This window comes from Formica exsecta, unplaced genomic scaffold, assembly GCF_003651465.1.
Source record: "Formica exsecta isolate Colony F162 unplaced genomic scaffold, ASM365146v1 scaffold68, whole genome shotgun sequence".
Taxonomy (NCBI): Eukaryota; Metazoa; Arthropoda; class Insecta; order Hymenoptera; family Formicidae; genus Formica; species Formica exsecta.
Window position 1 is genome coordinate 5,145 of NW_021853444.1, and position 20,097 is coordinate 25,241.

The window sequence follows — 20,097 nt, forward strand, 5'->3', positions numbered from 1 at the left end:
TTCACTAGAGTATCTACGATTTCATTTGTCAAAATCTAGTAAATCTGTTCACTTTTGTAATTTTCACTTTGTTTCAAAGATACACGATCGACTCCCTGAAGTTGAAACGGACAAGGTATCCTGCTAGCGCCACGTAGTGGCCGGCGTCATTATTCTGCCACCGTTCGGTATAGGTGGTATAGGAGAGCCGTGGTCATAAGCAAATTGACCAACTACAGTCCATTATTCCGAGAATATTCTTGAAATAATCGACTGTGATTGGTCAATTTGGTTACGACTAACGGCATACGACTTATTGTAGAACGGGCCTAAGTGCCGGTCTACAATAGGATTTAAGCCCTAAGCCTTAAGAAATTGACCCATCACAATCAAGTATGAGAAGAATACTTGACTGTGATTAGTCAATTTCTTAAGGCAAGGCTTAGGGATTAAATCACCTATTGTAGACTGGCACTAAAGCCCGTATCAGACTACGCGTTGAAGATTGAGATTCAAGATTCAAGATTGAAATTTGACCAATCAAGACAAAGAAATTTTAGTTCCTTTTGTTCTGATTAGTCAAATTCCAATCTTTAATCTCCAATCTTCAATTTTCAATGCGTAGTCTGATACGGGCTTGATACGGGCTTAAAACTTTTTTACGTATCATGGCCTTTACTTTAAAGGTGCGAACCCATGCAGCGGAATAGCGTAACGCGGAACGAGAGCGGAACCAATCACGAGCGTTCCGCAGTTTTCACAACGTGGATTCCAAGTCCTTACATCCCCAAGCGTAATGAGCGCACCGCGGACTAATGCGCAACCAATTACGAGTCATTATTTCAAAAGAGTTAAAACCGTATTAAAACTTGTTTAACTTATTTACCATTTTTAATCAATATTTCCAATAACAACGCATTTATTTCAATATTTATGTACACGATAATAAAATACGACCAATAAAAACAATATTTAAAAGTCATTTTAGAGACGTTCTGCTCGTTCTGCTTGCGCTCATTCCGCTCCATGGGGATATACAATCTGTGAAACCTATTCCGCTAGAAACTACTAAAAACAGAACAAAACTGTGGAACGCTCGTGATTGGTTCCGCTCTCGTTCCGCATTACGCTATTCCGCTTATGGGTACGAACCCTCAGGCCGGATTCACACCTTGGCAGAAAAGCAGAAAGCAGAAAAGCAGAGGCCAATCAGAACTCTTGCTAAAAAAGCAGAATGTACTGCTTATTTTCAGCGTGAGTTCTGATTGGCTTCTGCTTTTTTAGCACGAGTTCTGATTGGCTTCTGCTTTTTTGCTTTCTGCTTTTCTGCCAAGGTGTGAATCCTCTCTCACACCCTATGGGTTTGCACCTTAAGGGTGCATCCCGATGGAGAAAAAATAGCGGAACGGAACAGTAACGGAAAAGAAACCAGATAGAAGGTAACTAATCAGGGTGCCATTACATGGAGCGCGGAAACGCGGATTAGCGTAACGCGGAAGTGAAACCAATCGCAAGCATTCTGCAGTTTTTGTTACGCTCGCGATTGGTTCCTTTCTCGTTCCGCGTTACGCTAACCCGCGTTTCCGCGCTTCATGTAATGGCACATTGATACGTTATTATTATATGTAAAAATATTATTTTATATTAAACACGTGACACACATTTATAAAATAGATTACGTTAAATTATTCTTATTACAAATTTAGAAAATAGATACAATTGTATGTGGTATATTTTATTGATTAGGATAAATTCAAATGTGGATATTGCGGCTGGATTGTTTGGCGTGATGAAAATGGACAAGTTTCACATGGTTGCTTTTTCTTTTTTTTTTTTAAACTGATGCAGTAAGAAAGTTTTAACTAATTGTCTTCTTCGCATTTCTTTGTGCCAATTTAATAGTGTTCTTTTCCATTCATTAATTTTATTTAATAATAATACTTTTCTTATATATCTCATTCTTTTTTTGAAATATTCGTTTTCTACTGGTAAAACATTTGTAGAAATTGAAGACTCTAATATACTGTTATACTCATCTTCATGAGCTTCTTCATATTCGTCCAAATCAATCCTCTTCCTCTCTGCAACAAAAAAATATGTAAATTAATTATTCATTCGCTAATGTAAGTTGCACATAATAAATACTAAAATTCATACTTCTTGATTTCGGTGAGACTGGAGACAGTGACGTAGAATTATTGTTATTGGTGATAGAAGTAAGAACATCATCTACGTTGAAGTTGTTGCTTGTTGATGTAGAAGGAATGCTGTTGCAATTTGAACTGGAAGCTTTTTGCTCTTCACATATTGATTTTTGTAAGGACGTTACGGTTCTAAAATAAATGTTAGGACGTTACTACAATATAATTATCAGCTGAACTATCACTATTCTTGAACTTACTGTCGATATTCCAATATATCATTTAAGAAAGTCATTACATTGTAATGACGAAAGGATGCTTTTACTTCATAGTTCTTTGGTATACCAGCTGCACCACTTTTTTGCACAATACTTTGTTTCTTTTTCAATGTATTTCTTGCTTTTCTGTAGCAATCTTTCAAATAGGTCCATTGTTTTTCTGCTTCAGTAGCAGTATATAAACCTACAACACACAATGTAATTAAGAAATATATATAATACTTGTTTGTGTGTGTGTGTGTGTGTGTGCGCGCGTGCGTGTGCGCGCGCGCGCGCGTGTGTGTGTGCGTGTGTTTGTGTGTGTGCGCGTGCGTGTGTGTGTGCGCGTGCGTGTGTGTGTGCGCGTGCGTGTGTGTGCACTGGTATGTAAAAATCATATAAGGCTGGTCTCTCTTTTGCTGCACTTATTAAATCTTCATCTAGTTTTTCTGTATCTTGAGCAGTGTGTTCCTCAATATTTTCTTTCTCATAGGCAGTACTTTTTTCAATAGTGTTGTTTCCATCAGTCTCATTTTCCACATGCAAATGTGTTCCTAAAGAATCTAAATAAATCATTTCGAATGTTTATAACAAATATTGTAATATGATACTTATGTATTCTAAGTATTAATTAAATTAAATGACAATTATTAAAAAACAAATAAAAATAGTTTGTTGAATATATTGTCTCTCTTGTACACACAAATATACATACCATTTCTAAAGAGATTTCTATCTTTGTCCATTAATAATTCTTTACACTTTGCAAAGCAACCATGTGAAACTTGTCCATTTTCATCACGCCAAACAATCCAGCCGCAATATCCACATTTGAATTTATCCTAATCAATAAAATATACCACATACAATTGTATCTATTTTTTAAATTTGTAATAAGAATAATTTAACCTAATCTATTTTATAAGTGTGTGTCACGTTACATATATGATGACGACATTGCTTTTTATTTACTTCATTGTGGCCAAAAGCGTACGTTGCAAAATGAATCTCGGTAGACACTTCGCGAATTTTTCATATGAATGAGGTTATAAATTTTTCCGTTCCGTAAGTGTCGGTCTACAATAGTGATTTAAGCTCTAAGCCTTAAGAAATTGACCATTCCGTGCCATGGGAAACCCACTAATTAAAAAGCGGAACGGAATTGTAACGGAATTATTCTGATTGGTTACCTTCTATCTGGTTTCTTTTCCGTTTCTGTTCCGTTCCGCTATTCTTTCTCCATCGGGATGCACCCTAAGGCCATTGCATGTGAAAACATTTTAATCTTAACCGTAAGGGTGTCATTACATGGAGCGCGGAAACGCGGATTAGCGTAACGCGGAACGAGAGTGAAACCAATCGCGAGCATTCTGCAGTTTTTGTTACGCTCGCGATTGGTTCCCTTCTCGTTCCGCGTTACGCTAATCCGCGTTTCTGCGCTTTATGTAATGGCACCCTAAGGCTCTAAGGGCCAATTTCACCAAGCTCGGTTAGACTAACCGACGGTTAAAATTAGCCGGGTTCCAACTGAAATGATAAGAATGCTTGGTTTTCCTTCACCCCTATTTTCTGTTGGCCACCCTGCTAATTTTAACCGTCGGTTAATCTAACCGGACTTGGTAAAATTGGCCCTAAGCAAATCAACCAATCACAGTTACACATTCTTATGACTTTGTTAGAATGCTTGATTGTGATTGGTCGATTTGCTTACGGCCTTACGATTATAAAACTTTTTCATGTGCAATGGCCTTTAATTTCTTTACAATTTTTTTAAATATAGCATATGCACATTGAATATATAAAGTTGCCTTTAATGTCACACCATTTTTTGTTTTCTGTTGGTTTTATTGTTGCGAAAATTGGAGTTTATAATAGAACATTAATATTATCCAACATAATTTCCACTCAATCTTCGAAGACAAATATTGATGAATGTTACATTAGGCGAATGGCGAAACAAGTTCACAATCTTGTAATTTTATGGGCGCTAAAAGGAATAAGTGACGGAGTTGAGACGTGACGTGTCGCCATCTCAAGTTCACCGTATGCCTAGCACACAGTGTAGCAAAAAGAAAGAACTGCCATTCGGCAGATTCTGTCGCTCTATAACGACTACGTTCGCTGATCGCATGGACCCTGCAATTTATAAATTGCGGAACGTTAATTTCGGGAATTAATTCTGCTCACGTAATCGCGATCGATTCTTGTAGAGCGCAGGTCACGCGTTACCCAAGTATTTGTCAATTGTCATCGATCCCCACTGCAAAGAAAAACTCTCCCGCGCTGCTTTACTGCTTAGTTAGGTGGCAACCAGTTGTATTAGGCGTTGTATATGTACAGTGTGCGGTTACATTGAAGTGTCACGAAAGAGTGATGATTACCACATCAGGTGAAAAGTGTCCATTTCGAAAATAGGATACGCAACACGAAGCTTCTGAATGAGGATAATCTCGAAAAGAAAAGTTTGGCTTGCAATAGACAAACCAACATATATAACATTGTGGAATTCATATTTTGATGGCAAAGATGCGCAAAAATAATTATTCTTATGTTCGTTATAATGATGGATGCGTAACAATTGTCACGTAAAGCCCGTTTGTGTGTATCTATAAAGTTACGAATTTAAATTAGCTATTAAGTTAGACAACTTCTGCAGCTTTCTTTAGCTTTTTTGAAATCTTTTTGATTTAAAAAAAGCATGCGCGCCGAAAAGTTTCTTAAATAGATAGAAGGCCATCCAAGAAGGAAGAAAGAACAGAAATATTGTACACTATTATCGGACACTATCAAAAAGTGTGAGTGAGGATGCCGAAGCTTAGACTGTATATTACCATGCTCTTGAATGACATTGAGCTCTGTGGGTAGAATTGCCAAAGGAAGAAAAAAAAGGTATACAGATACAATATTAGGCTCAATTATAATAGATTTTGTCCTGTTCTGGATATTATTATATTTTGCAAGTGTCGCCATTATCGCATTTGCTGTGCTACATATTACACTAAATAGAAAATTTTCCGAACTAGTGAGAGAGAGAGAAAGAGAGATAGAGATACAGATTATATGATAAAATATCATTTGTTAATCCTTATTCGCAAGATTGTCTCTATATAAGATAATTGAAATTGTATGTTGTATCTTATATAGAAAATTAGAAGCGAGTTCTTGCAAAACATTTAACATTGATGAAATAGTTCAGCATTTAAAAACACTACTTGTTATACTGTGTACATTTTATATAACATATAAAACATATTAAATGGTTTATAAATTTTTGAAGAATATCTAACAGAATAAGAAAATAATCTTTACAAAACATTATAGGGATTTTCACGCAGCAAATATATCTTAAATGGGGAATAAAATTGATGATTTTGGAAATATGAAGCTGTCAGCTATACAAGAGAGTGATAGAAATAATATAAGAAAACTGCCTCAAAACAGAGTTTCTAACGATGAGATCAGAATGGATGATACTACTAATGATAAATATCTAGAGGATAACGGGACTTTAGCGAGGGAAGAGGGTTCTATGGTATCCAATCTTCCTCTCTTATTTGCTAATGGATATCCTACATCTTTGGAAAAAATTACAATGGTATATATAACTTAATGCTATTTGTCTTTTCTGATATAAGTTTGAATTATTTTACAATATATATTTTGTAATTAGATAATTAAAAATAAATAGAACTATATTGCATGATGACTTAAATTCTATTTATGAATCCAGAAACAATATATTGATAAATACTATCCTCTGCAGGTACAATTGGAACGTTTTATATTGTTTATGGTCCATTGTTCGTTAGGCCATGATACTACTAAGGTTATTAACAGACCTAAGTGGTGGCCTCAAGATGTTAAATTTTCAAATCCGTTAACAAGACCTAAAAAGATAAATGATGTAAGCAGTCTTTCATTATTTAATAATAATATCTATATTTCTTTTATAGACTGTGAAGTATTATAAAATCATGCATACAAACTGTTTTTCGAAAAATGCTAATCCAAAAATGTCTTTTTAGAACTGGATGGCAAATTTAAAGAAATTGGTTTTTCGATGTTATACATATCATAGAAGTGAATATTTGTTACGTTTTTGCTCTTATTTAGCACAATATCCTCATGAAGAATTAGAATATATTAATAATTGGGATTCAACAACTAGTCTATATCACAAAAGTACAGGAAAGCTATTAGTGACCTTTCGCAATGAAAACATGGTATGTATAATGTGTGATGTGTATATGTGTTCTAAATCCTAAAATATAGAACATTATATTAGAGTTCTATAAAATTTCACTGTAGTTTGATGTATTTCATGCTTCTTGATTCAATAAATGAGAAAGTTTTTCTGTATTTACAGTATTATGACAAAAAAAATGACAGTCCTCGAAGAACATTGTTATCTTATAATGCATCTTCATCAGGTTATGGAAACAAGACTAAACAACAAGCCCCCATGATGGTTCAACCACCATGTGATGATATTTATTTATGTGATAATTGCGATGCTGAATTCATAGGCCTCGCAAAAATGAAGGTATTGTTATCAGATTTATCATAACTCACACACACACACACACACACACACATTTCTTGTTATAAATTAAATCTATTATATGATAAAATGCTGAACAATATTTTTTTAAATTTAATTATTTAGGAACATGAAAAAATGTGTTGCGAACAAAACCATGATGGTAATGGCTCACGCTCATCTTCACCAGATTTGTCCATAGCCGAGCCTGAACTGCAACAGGATCAATTTCTGGAGTATTTCCAATTATTTTCAAATAAGACTGAAGCTAAGTCAATTTGTGCGAATAACGCGAATGTTCCTGATAACAGTATTGTTAGACGAACTTCTAGACGTGTTAGAAGTTCTTTTAGCTTTACAAGATACGCCACTATCCCATTCTCATCACCCGCCGGTATAATGCTAGCAAAAAAATCGAAAGCAATGACCGAGGACACGCAACAAGAACGATTAGATAGAATCGAAAGGCATGTCACTGCACCTGTATTGAATGATTCATGCAGACCAAAATGGCTAGACACTGAAGTAGATTGTGATAGATGGATAGTGACACACAAACAAAACCGGGATAAACTGACAAGTGATTATGTGCATCAATATAAATTTGTCAACTCTTTTAAAAGCAAGCCAAGTATGTATTTTACTGTACCAGATACTATACATTTCAATATCACTAGGCATTATATATCTTTGCTATCTATCAAAGTTATAAAAATTAAGTTGAAGTACAGTCAAACATTTCCATATTTTCTGTAGTGCTTTTGTAGTCTTTACTTTTTTGTTCCACTGTTCTGCTGTTATATATTTCCATGATTATGGATGCGTTTAGGGAGTATACTTTTAGCACTATGAGCATACTCTGTCCTTGTTCAACTCAGTAAGTAACAAAGATAGAACGACACTTTTAGAGCGTAAGCATGCTCCCTGAACGCAGCTTATGTAATCATATGTAGAATAAAAAAGGGAATGAAACATATGATATATCATGCATGTCCTTTACTTGCCAATGTAGATAGTTTCTTTTGTCAATTATTTTGTATACATAATATACAAAATATTGTGTATTAATTGATTGATCTCATAAATGAACAATCTAGATATTTTTAATATTATACAATAGTGATGTAGGGTATACAAACACATTGATTTTCATTCAATCAAATATCTGTTTTCAAATAAATATTAACATGAAAACTAAAGCATTGAGTAAACGAGCTATACATTTATATAGAACAATTATAAATTATAAAAATTAAATAATACAAGAGAGATAAAATAGGAGAGAAAATAAATAAGAGACATTGAAAAAAATAAAAGAACAAAATGACATCATCACTAAATTGTTAGATATTAAAGACGGATTGTTCAATATTGTTCATTTATTGGATTAATTGATATAATATGTACACAAAATGATAAATAGAAGAAATAGATAGTATAAATATATAATCTACATTTGTTCAAAAAAGATATTATCAAATTTTAGGAATATGTAGTACTCATAAAAACAATCCAAAAAATCTTAAGTAGTATTCCAAAAACCATTTATTTTCGAGTTATAAAGCATTTTCTGTTATTATAGATAGAACTTATTTCGAGTATGCATTGTATGATATATTTACACGCGACTGCTTGTACACTCGTTCCTCACGAGCTTCTAGAGTCGACGAGTTTGTTGACAATTTTCAATTCTCTGTGTCAGTTTATCTACGAGCGCCATTGATTTCCATTGTCTTGTTCAGCTTTTAAACGATAATTGTTGACAGTGTCTGGTTTTGTGTGTCTGAGAAATGGCTAATTTTTACACAAATTCTGACAGACATTCATTTTATGTATGGCAGAGCAAATGGCAATACTACAAAATCTGTAGATTGAATTTATTTAATAACAGAAAATGCTTTATAACTCGGCAATAAATGGTTTTTGGAGTACTACTTATTAAGATTTTGGTTCATTTTTATGAGTACTACATACTTCTATGATACTACTTCTAAATACTTCTAAATTTGGTACCATCTTTTTTTAACACTCTGTATATGGAGATTTATCTGTATTTTTATATATAAAGAAATATAAAGAAATAGTAAATAATATTATATCAAAACCATTACCATAGAGTTGATATAATATTAAATATCAGAGAAATTTTTTAAAAAGCTTACACACACAATTTGTTTTTTTTTTTTTTAGTGCTGAGCATACGATCACAACTGCTGTATGCTACATGTCGACCTATTTATGTTGTTCTTACCCGCCTGAGTGAAAAACAAATTGATGAACTAAAGAAGGATTCCTCAAAATATCAGTGTCCTCAGAAGAGTATCAATGTGCGGAAAGTTTTATTAATGAGAAGAGTGGGACCGGCTTGCAAAACAAAATCGAAAAAAGCAACTTGTGAACAAAATGCAGTTGTGTCTTCCAAACGTAAAGCACCATTGGGAAATGAATTAGATCCGATCATTGTTGAAGATGAAGATGCCGGTATTAATACAACAACAGCTAAAGAGACTTTAATCGCGTTTACTGCTGTGAAATCACCTTTGGATAATGTGGAGACTATAAAACCAATCAAAGAGAGAAAATGCCCATCAAGTACAATAATGTTAATTGACCTCTGTTCATCTGACGAAGAAGAAAATGGTCAGAGTAGTCGAACATCCTGCGACGAGAATAGAGATCCCATGACTACAACAGATTCTCCAATTGCAAAGTCTCTCCTGCGAAAATTGACGCCGAAACAAACTTTATGCGAAGCTTTGCATTTACCACGTACACTTATCGACAGACTGGTTATCGAACAACATATGGAACGAAGATAAGAACAAGAATAAATATCATCCGTCAAACGGATGCGTATGTTTTTTTCTCCGATCATGGCACTTTAAATCCATATACAATAAGTTATTACTGAAATAATAGCTTATTCAGTTTTTGTATATGTGTTACATTTCTTACATATTTACAGGGTGTCTACTCCCTGGAAAAGCATGGAAAACCTGTTTCTCAGGAAACTTTTTTGTACCTGGAGAAATCAGGGAATTCTCATGGAATTTTATTGGGACCCAGGAAATTTTCAAAAAAATTCTCTAATAATTTTGCTCTTATACTGTAGGCAGTTTGCAATCCAATAAGCTTAAGCCAAGTTGTGAATTATGTGTTTAAAATATATTATAAATATATTTCTACCTCTGTTTATATATTCAATATCTTAACAAAATATTAAATATACAGTACATATTTTTTATTTTAATTTTTAGTGATAAAAAATGAAAATGTTATGCAAATTAAAAATTTTTATCTTAATGAAAGCTTCTTAATTCAGCTTTTTTCAGTACATTTGAAAATCTATCAGTTGAAACTCAAGTGGCTTTGTGTTTCTGTTTCATACGAGTAAAAAGCATTAGAAAACGCGTATAATAAAAAAACTTATTTTAGGAAATTGCACCAAAAGAATCTTTAAAATATTCTCTTTACCTGGGATTTTGAACAAATATATCTGGAAGATCAGGGAATATTCAAGGAATTTGTTTACAAGATTTGAGTAGACACCCTGTATTTATTATCTTATTGATTAATAATAGTTGAATAAAATAGTTCATATTAAATTATCACATGACTATTCTGATTTCATGTTATTTGAGGAATAAAAATGGAGTTACACCATGAATGGAATCAATTGATTAAAAGTTATAGAGTTATAGAATATATAGAAACTTGTCATATATACAAAAATGATTAAATATAATTAATTATATATATTATAATTTTTAATATAAAATAAGTTTCAATTTTTAAAGCAGATGTAGATGTCAAAGTATGTACATATTGGATTCAGAACAGAATGTATGCACTTTTTAATATTTTCCACAGTAAACATTAAAAAATTTTATAATATTGCAAGATCATTGTTTGAAAATCAACAAGAGCAATTTTCGGTTGCTTTATATAACATATAAAGCAAATATCTCTCGCTAAACAAGAAATTAAAAGACCGTTTTTAATTTCTGGAATCACGTATCAGAAATTCTTGCATCTCTATTAATAAAATTTAATTAATACACAAATAAAATATGTGAATATATTTATTTAAATGAGAAATACACTTTACACATTTATAATACATTTAATATATAATTCATTTATAGTTTTTATTCTTGTTTTCTCTTTATTCTAAATATTCTTTCTATGAAGAAGGAAAACAATTTACTTTTCCAATCCTTCTCAATACGCTTCAAGACCAATCTTTTCGTGGAAATATTATGAAGAGGGCCGAATGCTAATGCGACGGCTGTACATGCAAGGCATATGACATTGTAAGGCATACTGAAATCGGGAGTCGGAAGACTGATAAGCAAAGACTCTGTCCGTAATTGTACTAAATAGTCGTCCCTTGAAGCGTTAAAACTGCAAGTTTAGTTATTGTCGATATGAGTTATTTATACAGTTTATCCTGCTTATAAAGAAAAAAATTTTTGCGTTTTTGTATTAGTTATTGACAGGCAGAGAAATTGCCAAGGTAAAGAAAACGAACCTTGAACTGATTGTACTTCCATCAAACGGCAGAGCGGTGTAATTTCTAGCTATGGGTAACAAAGCCGTAATTATGGCTGGTCCCATGTAAAAACCGTGATTAGCATCTGGTGGATATTCCTGCCATTTAAGAAATAAGTAATCTATATCGATAGTGATTTTCATTACCGAATGTGGAGGCAGGCGCAGGATTAATTCTAAGTAATACGGGCTTTTTCTTTCTTTTCCAGGTAGATAACGCTGCACCACTGTAATGTGTGCACAATATTACAAATAATATTACAAAATATGTGTATCGACATGTAATTATGTTGTAAAGTTTTCATATAATAAAGTTTCTTTTATAAATTTTATTGATTGCTTATATTGTATATGTTATATATTGTGAATAGATAATGATCAACTCTCTATTTAGTTATTCTCTTCATTTTATGTTTTTTATTTTATGTTTACTTACATGGACGAACTTGTTGTCCATTCTGAGTTATTGTAACAGAATGTAAGTAAACTAATAAGTACCATGGAATATTTTCCAATAAGATCACATCTAATGTCTGCCAGTGATTATTATATAATTTAGTCACTAAACTGCCTCTTTCTTGACCATACCCTAAAAAATTATATATTAATATGTGTGTGTGTATTTTGAGCTTTTTAAAATAGAAATATTTTCTTATTATAATATTGTAAATAATATCAATATAAATTCAACAACTGTTAAAAGCACTTATTCATAAGAATAAAGAATGATGCAACTTATGCATATCGATTGTATATCGAACACTATCTAATAATATTCAAAATCTTCAAGAAAAAAATAATTAGGATTTGTGCAACTTTGGAGCCAATTGATTAAATAATTATTATAATAATTTATTAAGGGAGGAAACCAGTGTGACTAAAAAAAAAATTATTTTTAAGGATTTTTTTTTGTGGTAAATAATTGTTTTTTTTTTTTTTAGTTTAACGAAAATTTCACAAAAGGTAATTCAAATTATGTACTTTGCGATGTTAATAACGCGATTTGGAAAAAAAAAAAAAAAAATATTTACTAGAAAAAAAATCCTTAAAAATAGCCTTTTTTTAGCCGTTACACTGGTTTCCCCCCTTAAAGGAGCAGACTTTTTGTGTTGCACATAGAAAGAAACATACAATTTAAATATTGCTTATATAAGTTACATTTTTTTTTCTTATGTAAGACAGAGTGGTATTTTCAGTAGTAGTAATTATATTAGTAGTATAATTTCCTATATAAATCTATATGTCCAATATTTAAAAAATCATATTTCTACTTAAGTTTCTATTTAAAAAAATCAATGTTAGTACTTTTTAAGTAAAAAATATTTTCTGTTTTTTATTATAAGTTGCAGTTTGCATGGAATAAATAAATTTTGTAGCCTTTTTCCTTAGATTTTTGCAAATACTTTTTTTAAATCCTACGAAATTTAGGATAAACATTGAATAATGTACACACACGAATATTCCAGATGAATCATACAATTCGCACCGAGTTTAATCATGAGTTGTCAATTTTACAATAAAAAAATTATGGAAATAAATTGAGTGACATAACAATGACTATCTTTATATGATATTTTTTCTTGAGTGCAATAATGCATCCGAAAAGTACAACTGTATCCTTTTTTTTTAATGGAACTTCTAATTATTTTTTATAAATTGATTGCTCAAAATATTCGATGTAAAAAATTATGAAGGTAAGATGGCCAAAAATTGAATAATTTACGAGATATTTTATTTTAGTCTAACATATTTTGATATAAAATATGAAATATTTTATAAAATATTCATTTTTCGATAATCTTAATTACTTCCATGCCTACAGTAATGAGATGAATCAATTGATGTAAAGAAAACATATTATTTTTAAGAAAAGGTACTTGTTATACATTACAAATTGCATTTGTCTTCTTAAAAATAAATTTGTTTTTCTTCACGCCAATTAATTTCATCTCATTATTTTACACATAAAAGTATTAAAAAAAGGTTATCAAAAAATATTGTACAAAATATTTTATAAAATAAAATATCTCGTATTAATCGCATGCATACACACACACATAACTTTTTTACGCCTAATATTTCGAGGAATCAATTTATATAAAAAAATTAAGTTTCATCATAAAAAGAAAATTAATAGCACTTTTCCAACGTATTATTGCAGAAAAATGAGATCATAGAAAGATACATCATTTAATTATTTCTTTTACTACTTTTTTTGTTATGCAGTTCAATAAAAAATAACTTTTCAAACATAAGAACAAGACTAATCACTTCTTGTAATTTTTTTTATGCTAAACGATTTCGATTTCCAAATTGCACCATCAGTCATAATTTTGAAAATGTGATTAAAGTTGTAAGAATTTTAATGTTTTGTTATATTATAGTTATAATTTGTGACGTGTTCGAGAAATATTCGAATTTTGGTGCAATCAAAATTAAATATATTATTAGTGCTTTCAATCCTCAAAAAAGGAATTTGTTGTATTGACTATTATTAAGATATTTATGGTTAAATATGGAGTCTGTTGCGAATTAGATTACACACATTGAGGATCTATATCAAATAGTTCTCAATTATATTTATTTAAACTTAAGGGTTTTTTTAGGTCACTGAATATAAATCTAATGTCAAAATTGACAATTCAAATTTTGTATGAAAAATTTGTGCAAGAAATATTTTTCAATTTGAGACATCCATATTAATTCTGCTATTTTAAATTTACCAATTTTGATATCAATTCGCATTCAATGACCTTAAAAACCCTTAAGTTTAAATAAATATAAATAAAAACTTTAATTTAATAGATTCTCAATGATCTAACTCGCATTAAAGTGCATATTTAACCATAAATATTATATTAACTATAGTTGATGTAATAAATTTCTTTTAAAAATTGAAAGTCCTAACAAATGGTTTGTTCTTTTTAGCTGACCTGGGGCTGCACTAGAACTGCACTAGTTCAAGTTAGTTCAAGATAGTATAGGCAAGTGCAAAAATATACATGGATCTAAAAAGAACGGTCCAGTGCAGTAGTCAACATTTATTACAATCTTTCTTCAATGAATATAAAGGGCTCCGAGAATAATAAACAATCGATAAGAAAGGCATAAAAAGCAAATAACGGCCAAATCCGGGGCAAGTCCGTATAACAAAATAAATCACAAAGAAAAAACAAAAAACGCGACATAAATATTAATAAATTAGGTTGAAATAATTAACATACAATAATTTACAAGGCGTGAATAATATAGTATAAATAAAACGAAGTTAAAAAATAAAGCGCAGATGTTGCAGCGCTTTATTTTTTAACTTTGTTTTATTTATATTATATTATTCACGCCTTGTAAATTATTGTATGTTAATTATTTCAACCTAATTTATTAATATTTATGTCGCGTTTTTTGTTTTTTCTTTGATTTATATTTTGTTATACAGACATCCATTATTTGCTCCTTAAGCCCTTCTTATCGATTGTTTCTTCACTGAATATTTTAAATTTTCCGGGTTAATGTGAATTCCTGCACTGCTTGCTTTACCTCCAGATCTAGTGCAGACAGTTCATTGAATTGGCTGTATTAGGTTGTTCAGGTTGTACTGCTAAAAAGAACACTTACTCTTGCATGGTTCACCCAAAAAGAATGCTTTAGTGCAAACTTCGTGAATTAGTGCAGCAAGTTCAGCTAAAAAGAAAAACCAAAAAATAATTAATTTGATTGTAATAAAATTTCTCACACTTTCGCATATCATAGTTATAATATGACAAAATACATTAAAATAGTTATTTCTTATAACTATAATTACAAATTTCTCAATATTTTAAGAAATATAAAAACCGAAATCGTATTCCAGCATCAGAAAATGATTCTACAAGAAATGACTAGTCTTGTTTTTCGGATTGTTATCAATTGCACAAGAAATTTGTTCCATATAAATTGCATCAACTCATTCTATAAATAAAATGTTTTCTAATATGTGTGCAAAATGTCAATAGTGATAGAAACATAAGTTGAGTTCAGGATATAAAAATAATAAAATTCATATAAATATATGTCTGAAATGATCTTGTTTTCAATTTATAGTTTGTTTTATATTTTAACAAATATTTTCCTGTTTTTAAAGGATATTCAAAATGATACTCAAAATTATTATCTCTTAAATAATATAGCTTTGAATATTTTATCATAGATTATCTGATGTATTAAAAAAATCCAGGTAATTCTCAGATTTGTGTGTGCTAGCAACTAATAAATACTTGAAATTCTAAACTACTGGAAGGACCTCGCATACTCCTTAAGAAATGGCGCTGAGTGGATTTCGTTCAAACTTTAAAATTTTGTAGTTTATGTGATATTGAGCAAAAGTCTCAATGGATACAACTGTCTAGGAGCTATAGTTTAGCCTGCAGAGAGCATTAGAAGTTGATGATTTTTAGAATTTTTGCAAAAATGATCGTATTTGCAGTTTTCTGCAAGTTTCAACAAGTGAAACACTCCACGAGTCACCATGTGGAGGTGTCTGCAATACGAATCTCACCCAGAATCTTTTAACTACCCGTTCATAGAATTCAAATGATTGCCTGATCATTACTAATGATTATAGTTCTATTAGCTGCTTCTCATCTCCATCTTTTCTAATCTTATTTTATATGTAAAATGGAGCTATTTGGCAATGATTAGGCAATCATTTAAATTTTATGAACAGGATATTGGAAGATTCTGGATGAGATTCATATTGCAGACACCTTCATGTGGTGAGTTTAGAGATGTTTCACTTGTTGAAAATCACAGAAAGTTGTAAATATGATCATTTTCGCAAAAAAATCCTAAAAATCAATTTTCAATGCTTTCTGTAGGCTAAACTATAGCTCTTAAACAGTTGTACCTATTGAGATTTTTGCTCAGTGTCTCATAAACTATGAAATACACCGGGAGCCATTTTCCATAGGATTCTTTTTGCTCTCTTGGTTTAAATTTACTTGATTATTTCATCCAAAATCGTTTAAGCATAATATCTACTGATTCAAAATATTTTACTTTCAAAATCGCCAGTATATTCGAATACCATCTTTTTAAAACATATCAAATAATCTGTAATGAGATATTCAAATTTAAAATAAGATGTTCAAACTAGGGATAAAGTGTTCTGCCTATATTCAAACTAGTTATTTTAAGCAATTATTTTAAAAGTAGATAAACACTTGTTTAAATATAAAACAGGATGTACCTCTGAAACAAAATCATATGTTTTATAAATATTTTTGTAACTCGTATTCTACCATTATGTGCAGCGTATTTTACATATTAGTAAACAACCTGTGTAATATTAATGTATTCGTATATATAACATTAATTAACAAATTATAACTTTTTAAATTATGCATGATAAATATATGAATATAAAATATCCATTTGCAAACAAAATATAGATCAATTATAAAAATGTTTTTAAAAATGGAACACACACATACCAATAATATATCTATTTGCATAGAGAATTGAAGGATAGTTTATAATATTAGTTGGCATATTATATATAGCAGCAATATTAAATATTCCTCTACTAGAATGATTTCTGATATCATATACTGCTATATTATTCTGTTGTCCTCCACGTAAGCTAACAATTCTTGCACTTGGTGGTGGTGTTAACTCATATATATGATTCGTATTATTGCTCGATATATCAACATACACATTACTTAATGTTGCAAGTGGGCATGCACCTTGAAGCCCCATTCCAAAAAATTTTCTTATTGACCAATCCTATGTAAATTAAGAACATTAATAATTGAACAATAGTATATAATTTATGATTATTTTATACATTAATCTGATTTTACCTGATTCATGTCTGTCATTATATCATATATTAAGGAGACAGTCTGTTGCAGTTCTAAAGAAATTCTTGTGCAACTTGTGTCACGACATATTGATCGAAAATGTATTCCAATGGAGTGATAATTTGTATTATGTATATGTGCAGAATTCAACAATGTTGCTAGACCTCTCTAGAGAAAAAATTAATTAGCTATTACAACTAATCAATGTAGATACATGGCTTACGATTTATGAATACCTTGGAGTCACATGGCAACAATTTCTTAAATGGTGTTAGATTTTCAGTACAAACTATCTCCTTTGGTAGTGATGAATAACGTAAGTGACTAGCATTTACTAATCCATTCATGACAAGTCCAGTGGGACGGAATGTAAACTCTGGTGACATGCTATTAGATATATCAATAAAATTCAGAGATGCGCAAAGTAATCCAGCTAAAGCATTTGTCAGACCTTTCCATTTTTTGTCTACGCTATAAAAAAATTTATATATTATGCTTTTAAAATTTTTCTATATGATTCAATTAAGTAATACAATTTTTTCTTAGTGAAATTGTTATTCTATATCCAATGCATCAGAAATTAAAATCACAGCAGTTGAAAAAATTTGCTTTCTGGTCTCATAGATTCAAATATTTTATTATATGATATATGAATATTTTATTATATTACTTGATATTATATATAATGGTTTGATATTATTGTTAAATATGAAAAAAAAAAATTATAAAATCAGTACTATTTCTTACTTTGTTACATTCTTATTAAACCAAGCAGTGATTTCAGCACCAGGTCCAGCATCATGGAACGGATATCCCCATTTTTGATAATTCCATAAGCCTTCTGTTAAAGTAACATGTAATTCATCGACATTATGACGACCTATGATTTCACCCAAGCCTCTTGGAAAGAGATGCGAATGTTGAACTAAAATAATTTTTTTTTACATTTATATGAATACTTCAAACTTACTGGTTAAGTACTATAATAATTACTTACGCGTTTCTATATGTTTTGCCGTTTTCCATATCGTGGTAAATTGAAAATAAGCATAAATGTGATTATTTGATAAAGGTTTCAACATTAACTCCTCGTCGAAAAAGTCATTATATGCATTATTACATGTTATGATACTAATCAAACCGGTAAACAATAATATGTACGAGGTTAGCATATTACTTTAGTTAGGTTGCACTGATTAGATAATTTCGTTTTGAATTAATCACTATAACTCTTTTTATGAGATAAATAATTATTTGTTTTTACATTTAGTAATTCATCGATGACATATACACACACACACACGACACACGACACACATTTCTTCTTCTTCTTCTTCTTCACTTTTTGGCAAGGAACAGATTCTGTTTCATAGACATAGTATATCTAGACCGAGTGTTGAGGAGTGGGAGCCGAGGTGCACGTAGAAAAGGACATACTCTGTTTCGTGCCCCTTGCGTTCTCTCTTGCTCGCACATAGCATAGCGCTCTCTTTCGTCATGCTACGTGCGAGCGAAAGAGAACGCAAGGGGCACGAAACAGAGTATGTCCTTTTCTACGTGCATCTTTACCCCCACTCCTTAAATAAAGGCAAACGCTCGGTCTAGATATAGATCTGTTTACTGTTCATGCCACAGACTCATGAAGGAAGATAAGGGTGCCCATAGACATAGTATATCTAGACCGAGCGTTTGCCTTTATTTAAGGAGTGGGGGCCGATGCCCACGTAGAAAAGGACATACTCTGTTTCATACATTGTATGAAATATAACGAATCCCATATCATTCTTTATATTAAATTACAAACCACTTTAGCAAAGAATTTGCATAATCATTTAGAACAAGACATAAATTTGAATCGCATAAAATTCTTATTGCGATACTAAGTGCAAGAAAGTGAGTATAATTACGTTTTGATAAAATCGGTTTTAAAACAACAAGTCCTGTATATAAAAGAAACTGACGACATTCAGTTGCTTTCCAACGATCAATAATATATAACGCCACTGACTTGTTTTAAAAAAACATAACCGGTGCGGACTCTGCCACTCAAGGATGACAGTCCCAGCACCCACCGGCGTACTCAGGCCGTGTTCCAATATTCACTGCCAGTACTGAAAATCTGTAGTATATGTGACGTAAACTATAGATTTTCAGTACTGACAGTAAATATCGGAACACGCCCTCAGTCAGTGCGGACTCTGTTCCCAAAAAAAAGATAGTCGCATAGTCAGCGCGGACTCTACTCATTGTAATTTGTCTCCAATAATGCTTATTTTACAGCTGTAAAACCTAACATATTGTACGTATAGCACACTGTACGTAAATACACCTTTTGATACACTGTATAAAATTCTTCAATTACTGAAATCTGAGTATAAATCTGAGTAATACTGAGTAATTTATTATTGATTGTATTGCAATAATGGTATTATTACAAAAAAAATTTGATTTGGATACGGAATCTTAAAACATTTCTTGTAAATAAGTGATGCTTTAATTACTACATGTTCAACAGTACACGTATCATCTACAATAAAAATATTTAATCGTTTTGAATTACACGGTTGATGAAAGAACGATTTATATTCTTTTATAATATTGCCACTGACATATAAACTATCGTCAAAAAAAAATTTGGTTACTATTAGGATAGTAGAGTCAAACAAAACTCATGATCTCTTTAATAATAGCTATCAATATATTAAAAGCATGTGTAAACCTATAATAATATAAATATAATAAAAAGTATATTGTAACGATACCGTTACTAACGGCCTAGCGGGCCGTTC

At 31.0% G+C, this 20,097-nt stretch overlaps 3 protein-coding genes across 5 annotated transcripts; 1 reads left to right on the plus strand and 2 right to left on the minus strand.

Annotated features, from left to right (window-relative positions):
* Positions 1-1,729: 1,729 nt before the first annotated feature.
* On the minus strand, positions 1,730-2,556 carry LOC115243058. The gene is made up of 3 exons (XM_029819734.1): positions 2,381-2,556; positions 2,137-2,312; positions 1,730-2,060 (listed from the first exon to the last, which is right to left on the minus strand). Exons 1-3 carry the CDS (start codon positions 2,413-2,415, stop codon positions 1,786-1,788), a joined length of 486 nt encoding a protein of 161 aa, XP_029675594.1. The 5' UTR covers positions 2,416-2,556; the 3' UTR covers positions 1,730-1,785.
* Positions 2,557-4,163: 1,607 nt separating this feature from the next.
* LOC115243056 lies at positions 4,164-10,580 on the plus strand. 2 transcript variants are annotated; one of them, XM_029819730.1, is made up of 7 exons: positions 4,164-5,266; positions 5,699-5,972; positions 6,141-6,281; positions 6,403-6,600; positions 6,744-6,920; positions 7,044-7,548; positions 9,108-9,736. In XM_029819730.1, the coding sequence occupies exons 2-7, from the start codon at positions 5,727-5,729 to the stop codon at positions 9,734-9,736; spliced, it is 1,896 nt and encodes a 631-aa protein (XP_029675590.1). In that variant the 5' UTR covers positions 4,164-5,266; positions 5,699-5,726. The 2 variants fall into 2 exon arrangements, with proteins under 2 accessions (XP_029675590.1, XP_029675591.1); XM_029819731.1 differs by lacking the exon at positions 4,164-5,266 and having other exon boundaries at positions 5,727-5,972; positions 9,108-10,580.
* A 401-nt stretch (positions 10,581-10,981) lies between these two features.
* Positions 10,982-18,716, minus strand: LOC115243057 (GPI transamidase component PIG-T). Of its 2 annotated transcripts, XM_029819732.1 has the most exons (9): positions 18,306-18,716; positions 18,056-18,233; positions 17,545-17,779; positions 17,309-17,476; positions 16,937-17,231; positions 15,084-15,149; positions 11,905-12,057; positions 11,449-11,695; positions 10,982-11,321 (listed from the first exon to the last, which is right to left on the minus strand). In XM_029819732.1, exons 1-9 carry the CDS (start codon positions 18,478-18,480, stop codon positions 11,066-11,068), a joined length of 1,773 nt encoding a protein of 590 aa, XP_029675592.1. In that variant the 5' UTR covers positions 18,481-18,716; the 3' UTR covers positions 10,982-11,065. The 2 variants fall into 2 exon arrangements, with proteins under 2 accessions (XP_029675592.1, XP_029675593.1); XM_029819733.1 differs by lacking the exon at positions 15,084-15,149 and having other exon boundaries at positions 18,306-18,715.
* Positions 18,717-20,097: the final 1,381 nt, after the last annotated feature.

Excerpts from the sequence above, each read along its gene's own strand:
- LOC115243057 (XM_029819732.1), bottom strand. The coding sequence starts at position 18,480 with ATGCTAACCTCGTACATATTATTGTTTACCGGTTTGATTAGTATCATA. Across the intron at positions 17,780-18,055 it reads TTTAATAAGAATGTAACAAA|CGTAGACAAAAAATGGAAAG; the intron begins GTAAGAAATAGT and ends ATTTTTTTATAG. Across the intron at positions 12,058-15,083 it reads TTTGGGTGAACCATGCAAGA|GGTATGGTCAAGAAAGAGGC; the intron begins GTAAGTGTTCTT and ends ATAATTTTTTAG.
- LOC115243056 (XM_029819730.1), top strand. The coding sequence starts at position 5,727 with ATGGGGAATAAAATTGATGATTTTGGAAATATGAAGCTGTCAGCTATA. Across the intron at positions 6,921-7,043 it reads TAGGCCTCGCAAAAATGAAG|GAACATGAAAAAATGTGTTG; the intron begins GTATTGTTATCA and ends TTAATTATTTAG. Across the intron at positions 7,549-9,107 it reads CTCTTTTAAAAGCAAGCCAA|TGCTGAGCATACGATCACAA; the intron begins GTATGTATTTTA and ends TTTTTTTTTTAG.
- LOC115243058 (XM_029819734.1), bottom strand. The coding sequence starts at position 2,415 with ATGACTTTCTTAAATGATATATTGGAATATCGACA. Across the intron at positions 2,313-2,380 it reads GATATATTGGAATATCGACA|AACCGTAACGTCCTTACAAA; the intron begins GTAAGTTCAAGA and ends CATTTATTTTAG. Across the intron at positions 2,061-2,136 it reads AGTCTCACCGAAATCAAGAA|AGAGGAAGAGGATTGATTTG; the intron begins GTATGAATTTTA and ends TTTTTGTTGCAG.